Source organism: Diadema antillarum, unplaced genomic scaffold (assembly GCF_040938485.1).
Source record: "Diadema antillarum isolate AM-2024a unplaced genomic scaffold, OU_Dant_1.0 seq00000595_RagTag, whole genome shotgun sequence".
NCBI classification, from domain to species: Eukaryota; Metazoa; Echinodermata; class Echinoidea; order Diadematoida; family Diadematidae; genus Diadema; species Diadema antillarum.
In genome coordinates this window covers 63,912-79,934 of record NW_027271526.1, presented here as the reverse complement: position 1 = coordinate 79,934, position 16,023 = coordinate 63,912, and the positions used below count along the sequence as shown (strand labels likewise).

Genomic DNA, 16,023 nt, shown 5'->3' with positions numbered 1-16,023 from the left:
ATGGCTTCCAGTGTATCGTCTGACAACGATGATGATTACGACTCCGACGTCACGTGTGGGAGTAGCGACTCTGATGACAAGGACCGCGACTCTTACGACAGTGGACACTCCTCAAATGATGACAATGCAAGCAACGACCAGGATGACGACAGCGAAGAGAGTGATGATGATGACGATGATGATCGAAGATCAAGGTATGGGGACAGGATGGACATGAATAATTCACAATTGCTACAGAAATTTAGTATGAGCTACAGTGTATTGACAAAGAAAAAAAAGGACAAGAAATGTTTGGCAGTAGATGTCCAAGTTACGGTCTGTGAGCACATATATGTATAATACTTCTTTATTTTTCTATTTATCTTGTATTTTTTTTTTTTATCATATGTGTGATAACAAAGGAAAGAAGATAAGATTTTGTTGCTGCTCAGAACCCTTGCATTATGATTTGACATATTCAGTTCAGAGTAATTCTGATTCAAGTAGGCAATCCATTGAGATTAAATGATGTCTAAATATGCCATTATTTGCTCCAACAGAGATTGTTTTTCACAAAGTCCATGTTTGCCATTCATGTGGTATTAATTATGCTGTTACTATATCTGGTAAGAAACTAAAATAACAGAAATATTGCATACGCAATTGTCATTGGCCATCAACCAAGTAAACTATGGACTACTGGTAGTCTAAAATGGGTGATTAAGATACCCAGTAGCTTTATAGACAAAGTTAATCTGTTCAATAAATGTGTGTGTTGTCGGAGTGGCAATTCAATTTTTATATAGTGATGTTTTTGAAAAGTTATTGGTGTCTGCTGTATATGCCATATATTTCACAGGGTTCTTATTTTCACAGGTTGGGTACTTTTTGTGAATTTAACAATACACAAAAATCCAAACTCTGATGCTGACATGAATGTGATGTGCATGTGTACATTTTTTTCCTTTCACTCCAAGATGACAAATTTACTACTCGCTGAATTGTTGGGAAGTACCTAGTCACACAAAAATTAGACAGATGGCACTAAATATATGGCGTATACAATATTACATAAGCTGTATGAAAAAAAAATTTTGATCTCTCTCTACAAAATACCAATGTAATATGGTTCTTGGCATCACTTCATTTCATTTCTTTATTTTTCTAAGATATGTACTAGTATAACAACATGGTATGGAAAACTGGTTTTGTCACACATTCATCATGGACACATCTTGACAACAGATAAACAAATTACATTACATATATCGAATGGATACTAAAAAAAAAAAAAAAAAAAGTTATATGAAGCTAAACATTCAATCAAAACACAAACTATTATCATCGTATGGGGAATGTGCAAATACATGTACGTATACATGTACACTTGTATACATACACTGGTTATATCATGTTTTCACTCTTACTGTACCTTTGTTATCTCTTCCTTTTTGTGTGTAACAGTGAGAAATATGAGAACGTCGTGTGGTGTGGACCCAAGAAGACCGTACCTGTCCTCATTTTCAGGCCCGAGTGCAACTTCGTGAAGGTGAAGAGGCTGTATGCCACAGGAGGTATGTACGGAGTGTGAAGATTTATAAATCCACTTTACAGCTGAACTGCACACAATATATATTGAGCTTCATGTTTAAACAGTCGATTTGTAAGTGGTATAGTGTTTTGTAAGTTAGTGGTTTTGTTAAATTTGGAGTGATGTTTTCTGCCATATCAGGGCAATTACCCCCTCCCCCCAGGACAATTACCCCCCAGCTAAATACTGGTTAGTAATAAGGTTAGAGTAAAGATTAGGGTTAGGTTTAGGGTTGGAGTTTGGGTTAGGGTTAGGATTAGGATTAGGGGAAGGGGAAGGGTCTGGAATGATTATGCAGGAGTTAATTGCCCTAGAACTATTTTCTGCATTTCCACATTGCCGGGTGATATAGCATAGCTTGTGTCAAATCCATCTTTTGTTCATGGTAAGTCTTGATAAATGCAACTTGCAGAAGGTTATTCACTCTGATATTAACAATTCGATATAGTCTTCGTCATGTGTGCACGTATCATTTGATATGAGGTGCACAGCCTCCAGCAGTTTGTATTGTCTGCATTGAAAAGAATTTACACAAAGACATCTTTTAGAAACCACCTTATCCATTTTCAGTGTGTTTCCCTAGGGGGTTGTGTAGTGGGCTATTGCTAACAAGTGCTTTACCGGTACCTCAACTTGGAATACCATTTGAATGCATAGTCTTTTCTCTCTTTTTTTCAGCACTTTTCTACCCATAGATTGATAGCAAACATTTATGCATATTGAATCAATAGTTTGTAGATATCCATTGGTGCATACTTGGTTATTGCTAAACCTACAAAGTAGATGAAGAAATTTTCGTTCACAAGGATGTTTCATGGACTGCGTGTGTATCTGTAAGCTGTATTAATTCAATTCAAATCATACTGTATACTCCATATATTTCGCGAGTCTAAATTTTCGCGAATGGGGAATTCCCAACGATTTCGCGAGTGGTTAAATTCGCGATCATGGAGTCCTGTACTGAACAGAGAAATGTATGAGTACGTAATATTCACATCGAGTTCAGAGTCAATATTTCGCGTGTCTTTAATTTCACAAATAGCATTCGACTCGCGAAATTCGCGAAAATAAAAACCTCGCGAAATATTCAGCGTATACAGTATGTTTTTTTGAAATCAGGTGTTATCAACACCAGACCATAACAAAAGTTTGAGGTTCATTCACATATGAAAATAAGAAACATAGGGAACACCATCATACTTTATTTTGAGTGGAGAGAGATTAAGCATTCACTGATTCTAATTATGACTTTACAAAATATAAAATGGCACAGGATCAATATAGAAAACAATTAGGGCAGGAAGAGAAAGAGAAGAAAAAAAGGAGGAAAACTATCAAACAGATTGTGTAAATCTTACTAGATCGAAAGTGCTCGACTATTAAGACATAATATCATCGGCCTTATGCCAAAAGGCCCTTAACACCATAGACTTTGTACACTATTGGTGCCCTTTTGGCATAAGGCCGACAATATAATAAATAACAACAGCTGTATTAAAGACGTTTTGTAAAGAGGACTGGGCTTATCTCTGCTTCAATATAAATCCTTACACATTCACTTACGGTGTGTATGCATCTGCTCTCATTCAGTGCCACATATAATTTGTAGTATGTGCACCCTCTGTAGTCACTACTGCTTTAACAATGACTTAACCAGTATTATTGCCTACCCTGCTGTACACAGCCCTCCACATCCTCACTGTAGTCAATAAATAATTGATTTGACATGATTGAGTCGGCTCATGGACGAGGCGAAATACCATTGATCACTGTTTCTTTGTCTATTGACCAAGTTGGGGATGGAGGGCTGTCTTGGCGCGGAAGGATCAAAGGCATCGTGTAGAGGCCTACACGTGTAAATACATATATGTAATTTTGTGATGTATGGTTTGTTTGTTTTGCATTGTTACAGTGTTTGTATGTTTTTTATTGTTTGTTTGTTTGTTGTTTTTTGCCATGATGATTAATAAGTTGCTGCCATATGTTGTGGTAATGTTTCTAAGCCAGTTGAAGTGTCTTGAGTATTCATGAATCAAAATTGAAAAGTCCCAAGCACTCACTTGAAAAGCTAAATACTGTCAGCATGCCCCGAGAGATTTGATTCACTTCAAGGTTACCTTTAAATCCATGTGTGCCCTTTATGCTGTCATACAGCATAAAGGGCATACACTATACATGGATTATTTGTGGCTTGAGTGAAATATGAAAGTCTTGCTTGTGTTAGCACGTCTTTTTGTAGTACGTTTGTTGAAGAAGGGGGGAGGAAGTCATGGTTTTTGTTTTCTTTTCAATTTTTTTAGCTTTGTCGTCACAATAGTTGTGAAGCACAAAGTCTGCGTAAGATCGGATGTGTATCATAATCTGCAAATGGCACAACTATAATTCCATGTCAGTAGGGCTACAATTTATTATAAGATTGCTTTCTTAACTCAATTTTGATAATTTTGATATCTCTTTTAATAAGCCCAAATATGATGTATTCTGTGATATGATTGTAATAATTGTTCAATACTTACAAGAAGTACTCTGTTTTAGTGTCAACAGCTTCCATCATCATCACACTCTTAGGAATCATGAGATCAAAGAAAAGCTTGACTTTATCTGTTAAAGGACAAGTTCACCTTCATAGACATGTGGGTTGAGTGAATGCAGCAATATTAGTAGAACACATCAGTGAGAGTTTGAGCAAAATCGGACAATCCGTTAAAAAGTTATGATTTTTTGAAGTTTCTGCTCAGTCACGGCTGGATGAAAAGACTACTATAGCTTGTGATGTCACATGAGTACAACGATATAAAGAAAGAATAAAGAAAATTCAACATATTTCCATTTTTATCGCACAACAAAAGAACACTCGACTTCTCTCTTTCAGAAGGCAGGGGGAATAATATCACCTTTAACATACGTCAGTAGCAAGTCGAAGAACTGTGCACTTTATTAAAAAAGTAAAGTTTTGTGAAATTCTCTTTTTATTTTCCTTATATAGTTGTACACATGTGACATCATACACTGTAGTAGTCTTCTCTTCCAGCAGTGACTGCGCAGATACTTAAAATATTCGTAACTTTTGAACGGATTGTCCAATTTTCCTCAAACTTTCACTGATGTGTTCTACTAATATTGCTGTATTCTCTCAATCCTTATGTATATGAAGGTGGACTTGTCCTTTAATGAAAAATACCCACATTTATTGCACATACAGTGTAAATGTGGTGTAATCTTTGTGAATCCAAACAAATATACATTGTAGAGGCAACCCTTTGAAACATATCTTTCTTGTTTAACAAGTGCTACTGACAAATCTACTAAATGTGTCACAACAAATAGCAGCCATCAAAACTATAAAAATATTCCCATTTATTGCACATAAATGTGATGTAATTTTTTTTTTTATTGTATGCATAGGCAAACTTTTTAATTTTTGTTTTTTTAACTGATTTTCAAGATTCATAACATATTAGCATAACTGTAAACTAATCACATGAAACAGAAAGAAATCAAGAAATTACAAGGAGAATAAAGGGGAAAAAAGGAAGAAAAAAAAAAGGCAGTGTAAAACAATCTTGATGTAGTATCATTTGTGAATCAAAACGAACTTGAGAGGCAACCTTTTGAAAGGTCTCTTTCCAAAACTACAGTGTAGACATGATACCTGACAGACTTACTAAATGTCAAACCCAAGTGTGGCACCCACTTGTGTCACAACAAGTGGCAGCCATCGAAACTGTCTCTGCGTAACCCCCGAGTGGAGGGAATTTTGACAAAAGGCTTCAAACAGGATCAATGAAGTTCCTCTGATCACCAGAGCGTTTATTGACATTGGGGTGGCTACCTGCCTGTTTCTGGTATTTACCTGTTACCCCGCTCTCCCATTTGAACAGAGGCGTCCTTTGTTTGGGAGAACTTAAAGGCATTCCTTTGTTTGATTAATCTATACTGATTTTAGGCCATATCCTTTGATGAACCATTCTTGCTTAATGGGTATGAGGTGTGTGTGTGTGTGTGGGGGGGGGGGGGGGGGGGGGGGAGGGGGAGTTGTATGCATAGGTGAATAAGCTGCCAAGCTTGTTATCAAAATGAGTTTTGGGCTTAGTGTAATGTACCGTTAGATGCTGTGTAAATGTGTAACCCAGTGGTGAAACATTAAGGATTTTGTTGTTCTGCCTCAACTAGCATGAGAAAGGTGTTAAGTGGCCTGAAAATGTTTTTTTTTTTTTTTTTTACATAAATTTCCCCCCCCCCCCCCAAAAAAAAAAAAAAAAAAAATGTGGGGTCATGTTGCAACATAAAGAATGAAAGAGAACCCTCAAAAGTTGTATGCCCATCTACAAATTACTTTCCAAGCCATCAAATACATTGCATTCTTGCCAATGTCAGTTCATAACAAGAATGAAAAAGTTGTCTCAGAAGCATCTGCAACAAGAGAGTAAAGGCAATTAAACCATATATTTATAGTAGTCCTACACGTGTATGTACCTCTTATGAAATGTAATCTGTCACTTTCAATCTCTACCACTTGTGCCCTGTATTCCTTTGGCTAACATTTGTTTTATGAGTATTTCCTGATATTGTTACTTATGCCTATACGCTCTTAACAAGATTACAATTTGCAGTGAGTAATTTCAAATAAAGAAGTGGTTTGTACGGTATTCCGAAGCTATGTTGAATTGGGATGTTGATACATATAGTGGCTATATTTTTCAATGCTTTTACAAAATGGCTGATGTACAGATAGAGAATGATACAACTTGTTATTATTGAAGCAACAGCTTGGTTGATGATTAATGTATTATTTACATCCTCAATGTTTTTCTTTGTTTGTTTTCCTTCTGTGCCCCTCCAGAAAAGAATCACCTTGCCTACAAGATAGTGCGGACAGATTGTCGGGTCATTAGGCAGCTGCTTCACAAACATGGCTTCCATGAGGTAAGACTGTCAGTTGCCGTGGCAACTACCAACCCACTTTAGGCCCGTGCTGATCGTGTATACCTTGACTGTGCTGTGTAGCCTAATGGAGATTGTTTGGTACTGGCAGCCTGTAAAATTGACTTTATTAGGGTAGTAAAAAAAGGCTGTAAACTGCAGGGAACTAAATTGAAATACAGTGCACAAGATGCACCATGTCAATTCACTTTTTCTTCTGAACATAGTTTGTAAGTATAACATCAGCAGCTGTACCTTGTATGATGATTTCTTTTCCTTGTTTGCTCCTGTTGTTTAAAAATTGTGACCATGCATCACAAAACCAACAAAAAGTTGCATCCCTTGATTTTATGTGAGAACTCAAAAAAGGTGAAAAGGGTCAATCGAGTCAATCTTGAGTTTTTCATATTTTCTGAAAGAGCTATCCTTCTTCTACATTTTTCTTTAGTTTGGGATCATAGCATAAATGGTAAAGTGTGTTTTCAGCAGTTTTTCTACAACCCTTTTTGGGAGAAGAGTAGAATGATCAGGTATGTCTTAGAGGCCCCTTTTCATTTCTTGAAATCCTTTGCACACTCATCACTTTCAAGTCTGATAACTTTTGAAAGGATAAGGCTACTGCCTTGAGAGTTGGCATTAATCATGAACAGAATGTGTTAATAGAACATGCTTAATTTGATAATCCCCTTCATTGTTGTTGCTCCAGTGGTTTGTATCCTGTGCTTTGTCCCTTTAATTACACAGCTAGCACAGCTTGGTAAAGATAAAGCAATTGAATAGACCCTGTACTTCAGAGCCTCTTTTCTCAATTCACACTTTTCCAGAGTGTGTGCTTTCTTTCCAGTATTTACAAATTGTAGGTAGGTTAGGGGAGTCCATTTGAATTGAGTAATACATCATTTTAAAGCTCAGAGTCTGCTCTTTCAGAATCTGTCCTTAAAAAAATCCATGTCTGGCGACTTTTTGTTGGTTTTGTGATGCAGGGTCACAATAATGATGAAAGACATAGAAGCTCCATGTGTTGGTGCATTTGAATTTATGATGTAAGAAACAGAAATAAAAGCAGTGCAAATGTTTTTCTCTGACATAGCTGTTAGAAAAACATGGCATGCTTCCATGAATTTTCTCTGCAGTTGAATTTATCACTGTAGTACCACATATCTACCTGCACACTCTGAACAGAAGTTGCATGCCAATTAACCCGTTGAGGACAGTTTGATTTTGCTACATCACGCATTTCCCATTGACACCTGCCCGAGTATACTCGGGACTTGTCCTCAACGGGTTAAAAGAAAGATTGTTGGTAAACATTCTTCTCCCTTGTATATTTCATCTCATCCTTTTTTAAAGAAGATTACATTCTTTAAGATCAGTTGAATAAAAGGGTGAGGTAAGTTCGATGTATGAGAAAAATGCAGTGTGTAGGTAGTCTCCACAAAATTCTTCAACTAGCTCGGTATGGAAAGGGGGGTGGGGCAAAGGGATCTCTCAGCACAAAATCACCTGATGATTTTACATCTATTGGCTTTGCTCTTTATTGATTATTATCAAGACTCACAATGCATAATTATGCAAGAAAATTTTTAATGCTTTGGGGCATTAAGATATTTTGTTAATTATTTTCATTGAGTTGCCATATTCAGGGTAAAATTGAAGTTGACGATGTTGCAAATGAGAGTAATATGTATAGTCTATGCCTTATCTGTTTCATCTTCCTTACGTTCTTCTACCATCGGTCGTCATAGGTGCACCCAAACAGCTCTGACTTCAACCTGATGTGGATCGGGTCACACGTCAAACCCTACACGCTGAGGAGTTTCACTGACTTTCAGAAGATCAACCATTTTCCAAGGTAATGGCTCCACCACACGAAGCAATCCTCTTACACTGCACTGTTACATCATCAACCACACTTATTGGCTTTGATGCCCAGTGTCTAACGCAGCCATCTTTAGTGTTTGAAAGGAGACTGAGTGTAATTTCACATGAGATTAACAGCAGGTTTGTTGTATGCTAGATCAACCGCGCGATGAAACCCAACAGTTGATCGCTCAGAACAAGAATAAGAAAATATCAATAATATGACCAAATAGTAAAGTGAATAGATAAATTGTGAAAGAATTCAATGATTAGAAATCATGAATAGAAAGTAACCAACTTAAACATTAATGCTAAATAAAAGATTTTAAGATATAACAACAAGTGTATTGAGGCCTCATGAATAAACTGTAATGTTCCATTTCAGTTTCATTCAATGTGCACCAATGGTATTACTTTTGTTCATGAAAGCTGTTAAATTGTTGCAGCAAAATGCAAGTAAAGTGATTCATGGTATGCAATGCTGCACACTGGCACCGGTCCGACGGCCCATGACCAGTAAAAATCACCGTCAGACCAGTAACTTTTTCGCAAATGGACCAGTAAAACATGGAAAAACTAGGTACCTACTGGTCTGACAGACGGATCGGACCAGTGGAAAAAATAGGTTAGTGTGCAGCCCTATGGTATGACATCTCCCTATTTCTTCCCTCCCACCAGGTCATATGAAATCACAAGAAAAGACAGATTGTACAAGAACTTCCAACGAATGCAGCATGCCAGGGTAAGACTTTGTGTGTTGACGGTGGTCGACCAGATAGCAAATAGTATCTGTCTGATCAGAAAAAATATGTCAAAGGTTGATTTGTGTAGTTTACTGTACTATCTGATGGATCACTAGACTACATTTGTGATTTTCCTATCAAGCAATTCTAGATGTTGTGAAAACAGCTTGATCAGGGGGAAAAAAATTATTAAATTGTTTATACCGTCAATAATTGAGTCTTCATTTAAGTCATTCATAAAATTGATTTCAATTCAAGTATTCATAACTATTCTAATACAGCATTGTATGTGATTCAATTTATCTTTTTGTGTCAGACACTTTCCATATGATAATTGCTAGATCTTTTATAATCTGTCAAATGTCATCACTTTCACAAGCAGCAAGGCGTTTGTTGTGGCATTGTTAACACAATTTGCTTTAGGGTGATTTGAAACAGGATAGGCTCTTCTACTATTTTATGTTCCCTTTTAAAGAAAATGCTAAGTATTTGTCTCTCAAAAGGGGTTGCTTTGCTCTTTGTGCAATTGTATTTCATGTTCATTTTAATGCAAAACAAAACGAAATAGGTTATTAGATTGAAAGAAAGGGACATTAATGCATACATAGAGACAGACAGATAAGCAAGTAGAAGACAGGATATGAAATCAGCATCAGAATTAGCAATCAGTTCAATGGGATCAAAATTATATTCCATGTTTTTGTTGTTTTTTCCCCCAGGGTGCTCGCCATTTTGATTTCTTGCCACAGACCTACTGTACACCATCTGAGTATGATGACTTGGTTGGTAAGTTACCCATGTAGATGTTTCACACTAGTATTGTCCAGTTGAGAAATTTATTTCTACTGCAATAAATGTCCTACTCTTTGAACAATTATTCTTATGTTATGTGGATACCTGTAGTAGTGCATTTGTATACTCTTACTTCTTGCTTTTCTCTTTTCAGTCACAAGACACTTTTTTTAAAAGAAATATTCAAGCAATCGACCTCTCCCGCAATAGATTGAAAATAAAGTTAGACTGAAAGACATTCAAAATGCAAGCAGTACAGTTGTTTGTTTTTTCTGTTTGCTGTCATCAAAACACTTATGCTTTTAAAAAAGAAAATGTGGATTTTATTAACCAGTGGTAAGAAATATCTTTCATTTGTAGACTTGCAGATACTTAAAGGTGCCAGCAGAGATCATTGGCAAATGGAATTGCTTATTGTGAATTTGCATTTGCTTCTGTTGTGTGTGTGCTTTTAGGAGAAAGAGTGTGTGATTTGAAATGTAATAACCAGTATTTCATTTGATATCTGTTTAAATGTTACCTTGTTACCTTGATGAGTGAGTCTTATGATTTCCCTGTCAATACTATTTTAGATGAACGGGAAAAATGTTGCGAAGTTTGTTTTCAAATGGTGCCCCAAGAGTATGTGTAGCCGTTTGCCAATCATGTTAAAAGGATGTTGTTGTTGTTTTGTTGCTTTTGCTGCTACTGCTGCTGCTGCTGCTGTGCTGCTGCTGCTGCTGTTGTTGATGATGATGATGATGTTGTTGTTGATGATGATGTTGTTGTTGTTGTTGTTGTTGTTGTTGTTGTTGTTGTTGTTGTTGTTGTTGTTGTTGTTGTTGTTGTTGTTGTTGTTGTTGTTGTTGTTGTTGTTGTTGACTTCTTAGGGTAGGTTATCATAATGTTTTATTGCATGTATTGCCCATGATTGTCATCTTTGTTTAATCTGTCCTGCTAGCTGCCCATAATAAGGAGCGAGGTACTTGGATTGTCAAGCCTGTAGCCTCCTCCAGGGGGAGGGGGATATTTCTCATCAACAGTGTAAGTCAGATCTTTCTTTGATCTCTGTTTTTTTGAATAATAATTATGAGATGAGTGATTTTTTTAAAAATATTTTTTATAAAGGGGTAAATATCTACTAATACCAAGTACTGCTAGAAGTGGTGTGCAGTTGTTACTTAATGTCACTGGATATATTTTTGTATTTTTGCCCCTAACTTTCCCAGACTTACAAATGTCATGTGTTACAATGACTTACCATGCCATCAACTGTACTGTCATTCTACTGAGTTTTTCACCTCATTGGCACAAATATTTTGAGATGTACACTCTTCATGTTGATTTTGTCTTGTGTAGAATATGAATTCTTTTTATCAATAATTCACCAATTTGTAAAGGATGAAAAATAATCATTGTTCATGAATGCATTCTGGGCTGAGGTAATCATCTGAGTAGTTTGCTTAGGTCCTTTATGATGATGCACTTCAAATGAAAATACTGCCATTGTGGAATACATATATTATTTTTCTTTTAGACATTTGATGTCATCAATGGTACAGTAAGAGTTGAAAGTTTAATTCCTAACCATCATTTTTGTACACACAGCCCCAAAACGTTCCACTCGATGCTGCCTATGTAGTGTGCCGCTACCTGAACAACCCACTGCTCATAGACGGTAAGTAACTCATCAAATATTCAACTCAACAAGAAGAAAACCAGAAAATACATCCTTTTCTCATGAAGGAGATCATTTTTCTCCTGAAGTACATTATCAGAGGTGGCAGTTCTCAGAGAGTAGTGGCTCTGTGATGTTTTGTATTTCGCCTCTGAGTGATTGTATGGTTATGGTTCTATTTCAGTATACAGTTGAATATATCTTTACGTATTTGCAATGTAGTCTGTGAAGGATTATGTGGGGGAAGTTCAATTTCATAATACAATTGTATGTGTCTTTAAGGTTTTAAGGAGTTTGTAGCAAATTATGGTTGAAACAGATGATAACTTGTCTTTGTAGAGTCCAAACTGTATTTTTACCAACTACAGTGAAATCAAAAGAAATGCTCTATGAAACTTTACATTCAATTTTGCATTTGCTCATGGCAGGAGTTTGCTGATTTCCACATTTGCAAATGTGTGTTATAATAAATCTTCATAACGTAGGCACCTCAGCATGCGATTTTTACAGGCTAATGCATGCAGAAAAAATATTTTGAATTAGAGATATTTTGAAATGTTTGAGTTTCTCATTTTCAAATAAAATGTAGGACAGAATTAAGCGTGTTGAAAAAAAAAACTGAACTTGCCATAACCTGTACGTTTACACATAGTGTCACAATATTGTGTTCACAAAATACTCATCAAAAAGGTGAAAGAAATTGCCTCAAATCAACTCTTCTTGCTTACATCACAACACTTGAACAGTGGGTGTTTTTTTTTTTTCCCCAGCTCTTTTGATCAGTAGTAGTGCATTCTTTAGCTGTCTAATCTGGTCACTTTTTATTTGCTCTTGCTTGATGTAGGCTTCAAGTTTGACCTGAGGTTATACGTTGCCGTGACATCATACGACCCGCTTCGCATCTATCTCTACGAGGAGGGCCTAACCAGGTATGTCACATTTCTTCTCTGCTTTCATATGGCAGCCCCACCCATGCTGCTCTTAGCACACTGCTGCATAGAGTAAAAATAAGCAAACAGTATAAACTAATACCAACCCTCAAACTAGTAAAAAGTCTGCAGCCAGTAATAGGAAAGAAAGAAGGGACTACACAAAAGTCCCTGTGGTGTATCATTGTCGATTGGGGTACTTTAGGGCAGAAAATATTTTACTTGGACATCAAATGGTGTAAGTTCTGATTCATCCAGGTAACGATCAATAAAGGTACAAAATTAAATCAATTCATCTGAACTTACTGTTTTAATTCCGAGAACGGTTTCACGTCCGATCCTGGACGCTTTATCAGCTCGTCTGATTTGATGGCGGGAAGGCAAACAAGAACGTCGGTAGTGCGTCTGCACCGATTGGCAACGACGCCTTCCCGCCATCGAATGAGACGAGCTGATGAAGCGTCCAGGATCGGACGTGAAACCATTCTCTGAATTAAAACAGTAAGTCTAGGTGAATTGATTTAATTTTGTACCTTTATTTACTTTTACATGTACATTTCTCTTTCACCCAAGTTTGCCACGATCTTCTTCATTTTGCATTCTGTTCTGTAGGTTTTTTCAAAAGTATATTGTTACTACTCACAATACTTATAATACTTGCTTTGTTATTCAGCTGTTTCTGCAGGGAAAAAACAAAAAGGTTCAGGAGAAGGGTAGGCAAGTAACAGCAGAATATTTCTATTCCTTCTCAGTGTTGTTGTTTTACACTATCTCTTTCTCTCTACGCTATCAGATTCGCTACCGTGCAATACCAACAAAACAACAAGACGATCAAGAACACCTGTATGCATCTGACTAACTACAGCGTGAACAAGAAGAGCACCGACTATGTCAAGTAAGTTCTAATTCTGTTACACCTGATACACCATTCCTATTCTTCTGTCCCTCAGATCTATAAAGGTCAAAGTAGATTCAGGGGGGTAAATTTATATAGAGCAAATATTAAATAGCATCACTGTTCAAACAAGCTCTATCATCTTTTTTAAGCATAATAACTTTAAAAAAAAATACACTCAGTGGTGTGAATAGACTTAAAAATGCACTTGATTTGATCAAATCTTGCAAACTGGTTCCTTCAAGTCACTAATGAATTTGATGAAGAAAACTTGTCTTTGCAATAACCAGAATTCTGATACATAATTTTGTAATAATTTGAAAAGCTTTATTATATGAGTCCATTATCCCCATATTTGTGTTACACATGTAAGGGGTCATTCACAATTATCAACATTTTCACAAATGTACAAACCATGCACTTTTTAAGACCCCCCCCCCCCCCATTAAAGTGTACGAAGAAAAATGTTGATTTTTTTTTTGCATTATTTTCACTGTGTTCAGTTCTTGCTTGATCTGCCTTTTTTCAGTTTGTGTCGACATTTTTCGAAATTGGAAAGCGTGCGCCGGGTGCTGACCCCCTCTCCCCCCCCCCCCCCCCCCCAGCGTACAGTTTGTACGCTTGTGAAAATGTTGATAATTGTGAATGGCCCCTAAGCCTATTGATGTTTTATGCCGTAGCAAAGTGGTGATGCCCAAGAAATCTTATCTTTGGGTAGTCCTTATGTCTGTCAGTTAACCATTATTGATATTTGTTTCATTGGTTACCAGAAACTAAAGAAATTTGAGAATGACCTTACCATGCTATACAGATCATATTTGGAGTCAGTAGGTCACAACTCTCGGGTCAGAATCAGATGCCAAGATTATTACCCTTGCATTGTCAGGTCCCCATTTATATACCGTGGGTAAGAAGGGCATTGTGAGTTAAAATACATCTTTTCAAAAGACATAGGCACTTGGTGGGATTTGAACTCAGGGCCTCCTTTTGAGAGTCGAGAGTCTTGTCCACTGTACCACAGTACTCCCACAGTATTTGACCTACTGGCATAGCTCAGCAGCACTCTATCAAGACATGTATGAAGTGAGCTATGGAATCTAACTTGGGAATCATTTGGAAATCTTTTCTCTGATTACAGGTGTGACGATGGCGACATTGAGGACTACGGCAACAAGTGGAGTCTGGGAGCGATGTTCAGGTACCTCAAGAAGCAAGGCAAAGACGTTAGACGTAAGTGATGTAATGAAAATATTTCATGCAGACATATATTTCTCTTTTATACATAATATGTTTCTCTCAGCTAGTGCCTTCGCTCCCTTAATTTGCCCTCGCAATAATCAGCCATATTGTGCCAGAAACGCATCAAAGTACTATCAACACATTCCCTCATGAAATTATGGGGAGATAGAATATGCAGGCATGTCACATTTTCAAAACATCGCTGCAATGCAAAAATCTATTATTTTCACATTAATATTAGTAATCTAATTCAAAATGATTAGGTACATTGTATGTGCAAAGCTTATGTTTCTTGTAGTCAAATGTTTATGCATAATATTTTTTTTTCCCCGCCATATTGGACTTGTGTGAAGCCAAATGTGGGCAAACTTGTCTTGAAGAAATATGATTTACATGTTAGGGTAAGGGATATAACTAACTTTCAAACTTATTTTTCGATCACCTTCCCCCCTACAGTTCTACTGTCGAGGATAGAAGACGTGATCAATAAGACAATCATCTGCGCTGAACTTCCTGTTGCCACTGCGTGCAAGATGTTTGTCCCCTTCAGGGGCAACTGCTTCGGTATGTTTGACCAGGCCAGCAAGGTTGGACGTCAGTCCCGCACTTACGTGTTTCCCATGGGAGTGAAAGATAACTTTCCTCCAAGACGCCACTTGCTCAGTGTTTGTTACCTATGGTGTATGCTACACTCATCTGTGCTACATATGCCCAAATTATTGCATGTCAGCAAGATGTATTGTGTGAAAATGGGTACAGTGCTGGGTTATTGGTGCCAATTTATCATCTACCAAGAAATGATTTTGGTGGAGTTGGGAGTAACACAAATGCTTTAATGCCATACTAAAGTTTGGTAATAAACATTTTATTACAGGACTTTTTAGCAAATTCTAGTCTCTTTGTGGTTTGCAGAGTCCATTAATTTGCCCACATTATTTAATGATGGCAACATTGTGCAATGATTTGGTCAAAGGCAAATTTTTTGCATGTAAACAATACTTAGTGTATGCCAGAAAAATGGCTTACTGGATATGGATATGTCGGACTAGTACAATTTTTCAGGCGTTTCTTTCAGACTCATGCAACTCACAATTACATAAGAAATTCAGAAGGCAAACTAGATTTACAAGCAAAATTTATTGCTCAAAATTTTGCTCACACTTGTGTCGTGTGATGTATATAATGTGATTGTGATAGGATTGTTTGGTGACACCTTTGTTTGTAAGGTTGTTGTAAATCCAAAGTGTTCTGCTTGAATAGTCATACCAAAGAGATTAGGATCTCACCACATTTGGTTGGCCCTACTAAGGTTTGATAACAAACATGCATTACAGGAGATCATTTCACAGTTTTCTACTGAGCTAATTGTAATTTCTCTATGCCAGAAACCATGGTGCTCTAGATAAGGCATCCAT

The 16,023-nt window shown here is 36.9% G+C and overlaps 1 protein-coding gene across 1 annotated transcript in view; it reads left to right on the top strand.

Annotated features, from left to right (window-relative positions):
• LOC139735728 (tubulin polyglutamylase TTLL5-like) overlaps positions 1–16,023 on the top strand; it is a gene marked incomplete at its 3' end in the record, with an annotated part of 73,451 nt that continues 57,428 nt past the window's right edge. Inside the window, exons 1-12 of the mRNA XM_071646474.1 lie at positions 1–194; positions 1,444–1,553; positions 6,414–6,496; positions 8,239–8,345; positions 9,032–9,095; positions 9,816–9,882; positions 10,829–10,911; positions 11,476–11,545; positions 12,390–12,474; positions 13,268–13,369; positions 14,508–14,599; positions 15,065–15,172. Coding sequence (XP_071502575.1) covers positions 1–194; positions 1,444–1,553; positions 6,414–6,496; positions 8,239–8,345; positions 9,032–9,095; positions 9,816–9,882; positions 10,829–10,911; positions 11,476–11,545; positions 12,390–12,474; positions 13,268–13,369; positions 14,508–14,599; positions 15,065–15,172 — 1,165 coding nt within the window. The remainder of the gene's footprint in view (positions 195–1,443; positions 1,554–6,413; positions 6,497–8,238; positions 8,346–9,031; positions 9,096–9,815; positions 9,883–10,828; positions 10,912–11,475; positions 11,546–12,389; positions 12,475–13,267; positions 13,370–14,507; positions 14,600–15,064; positions 15,173–16,023) is intronic.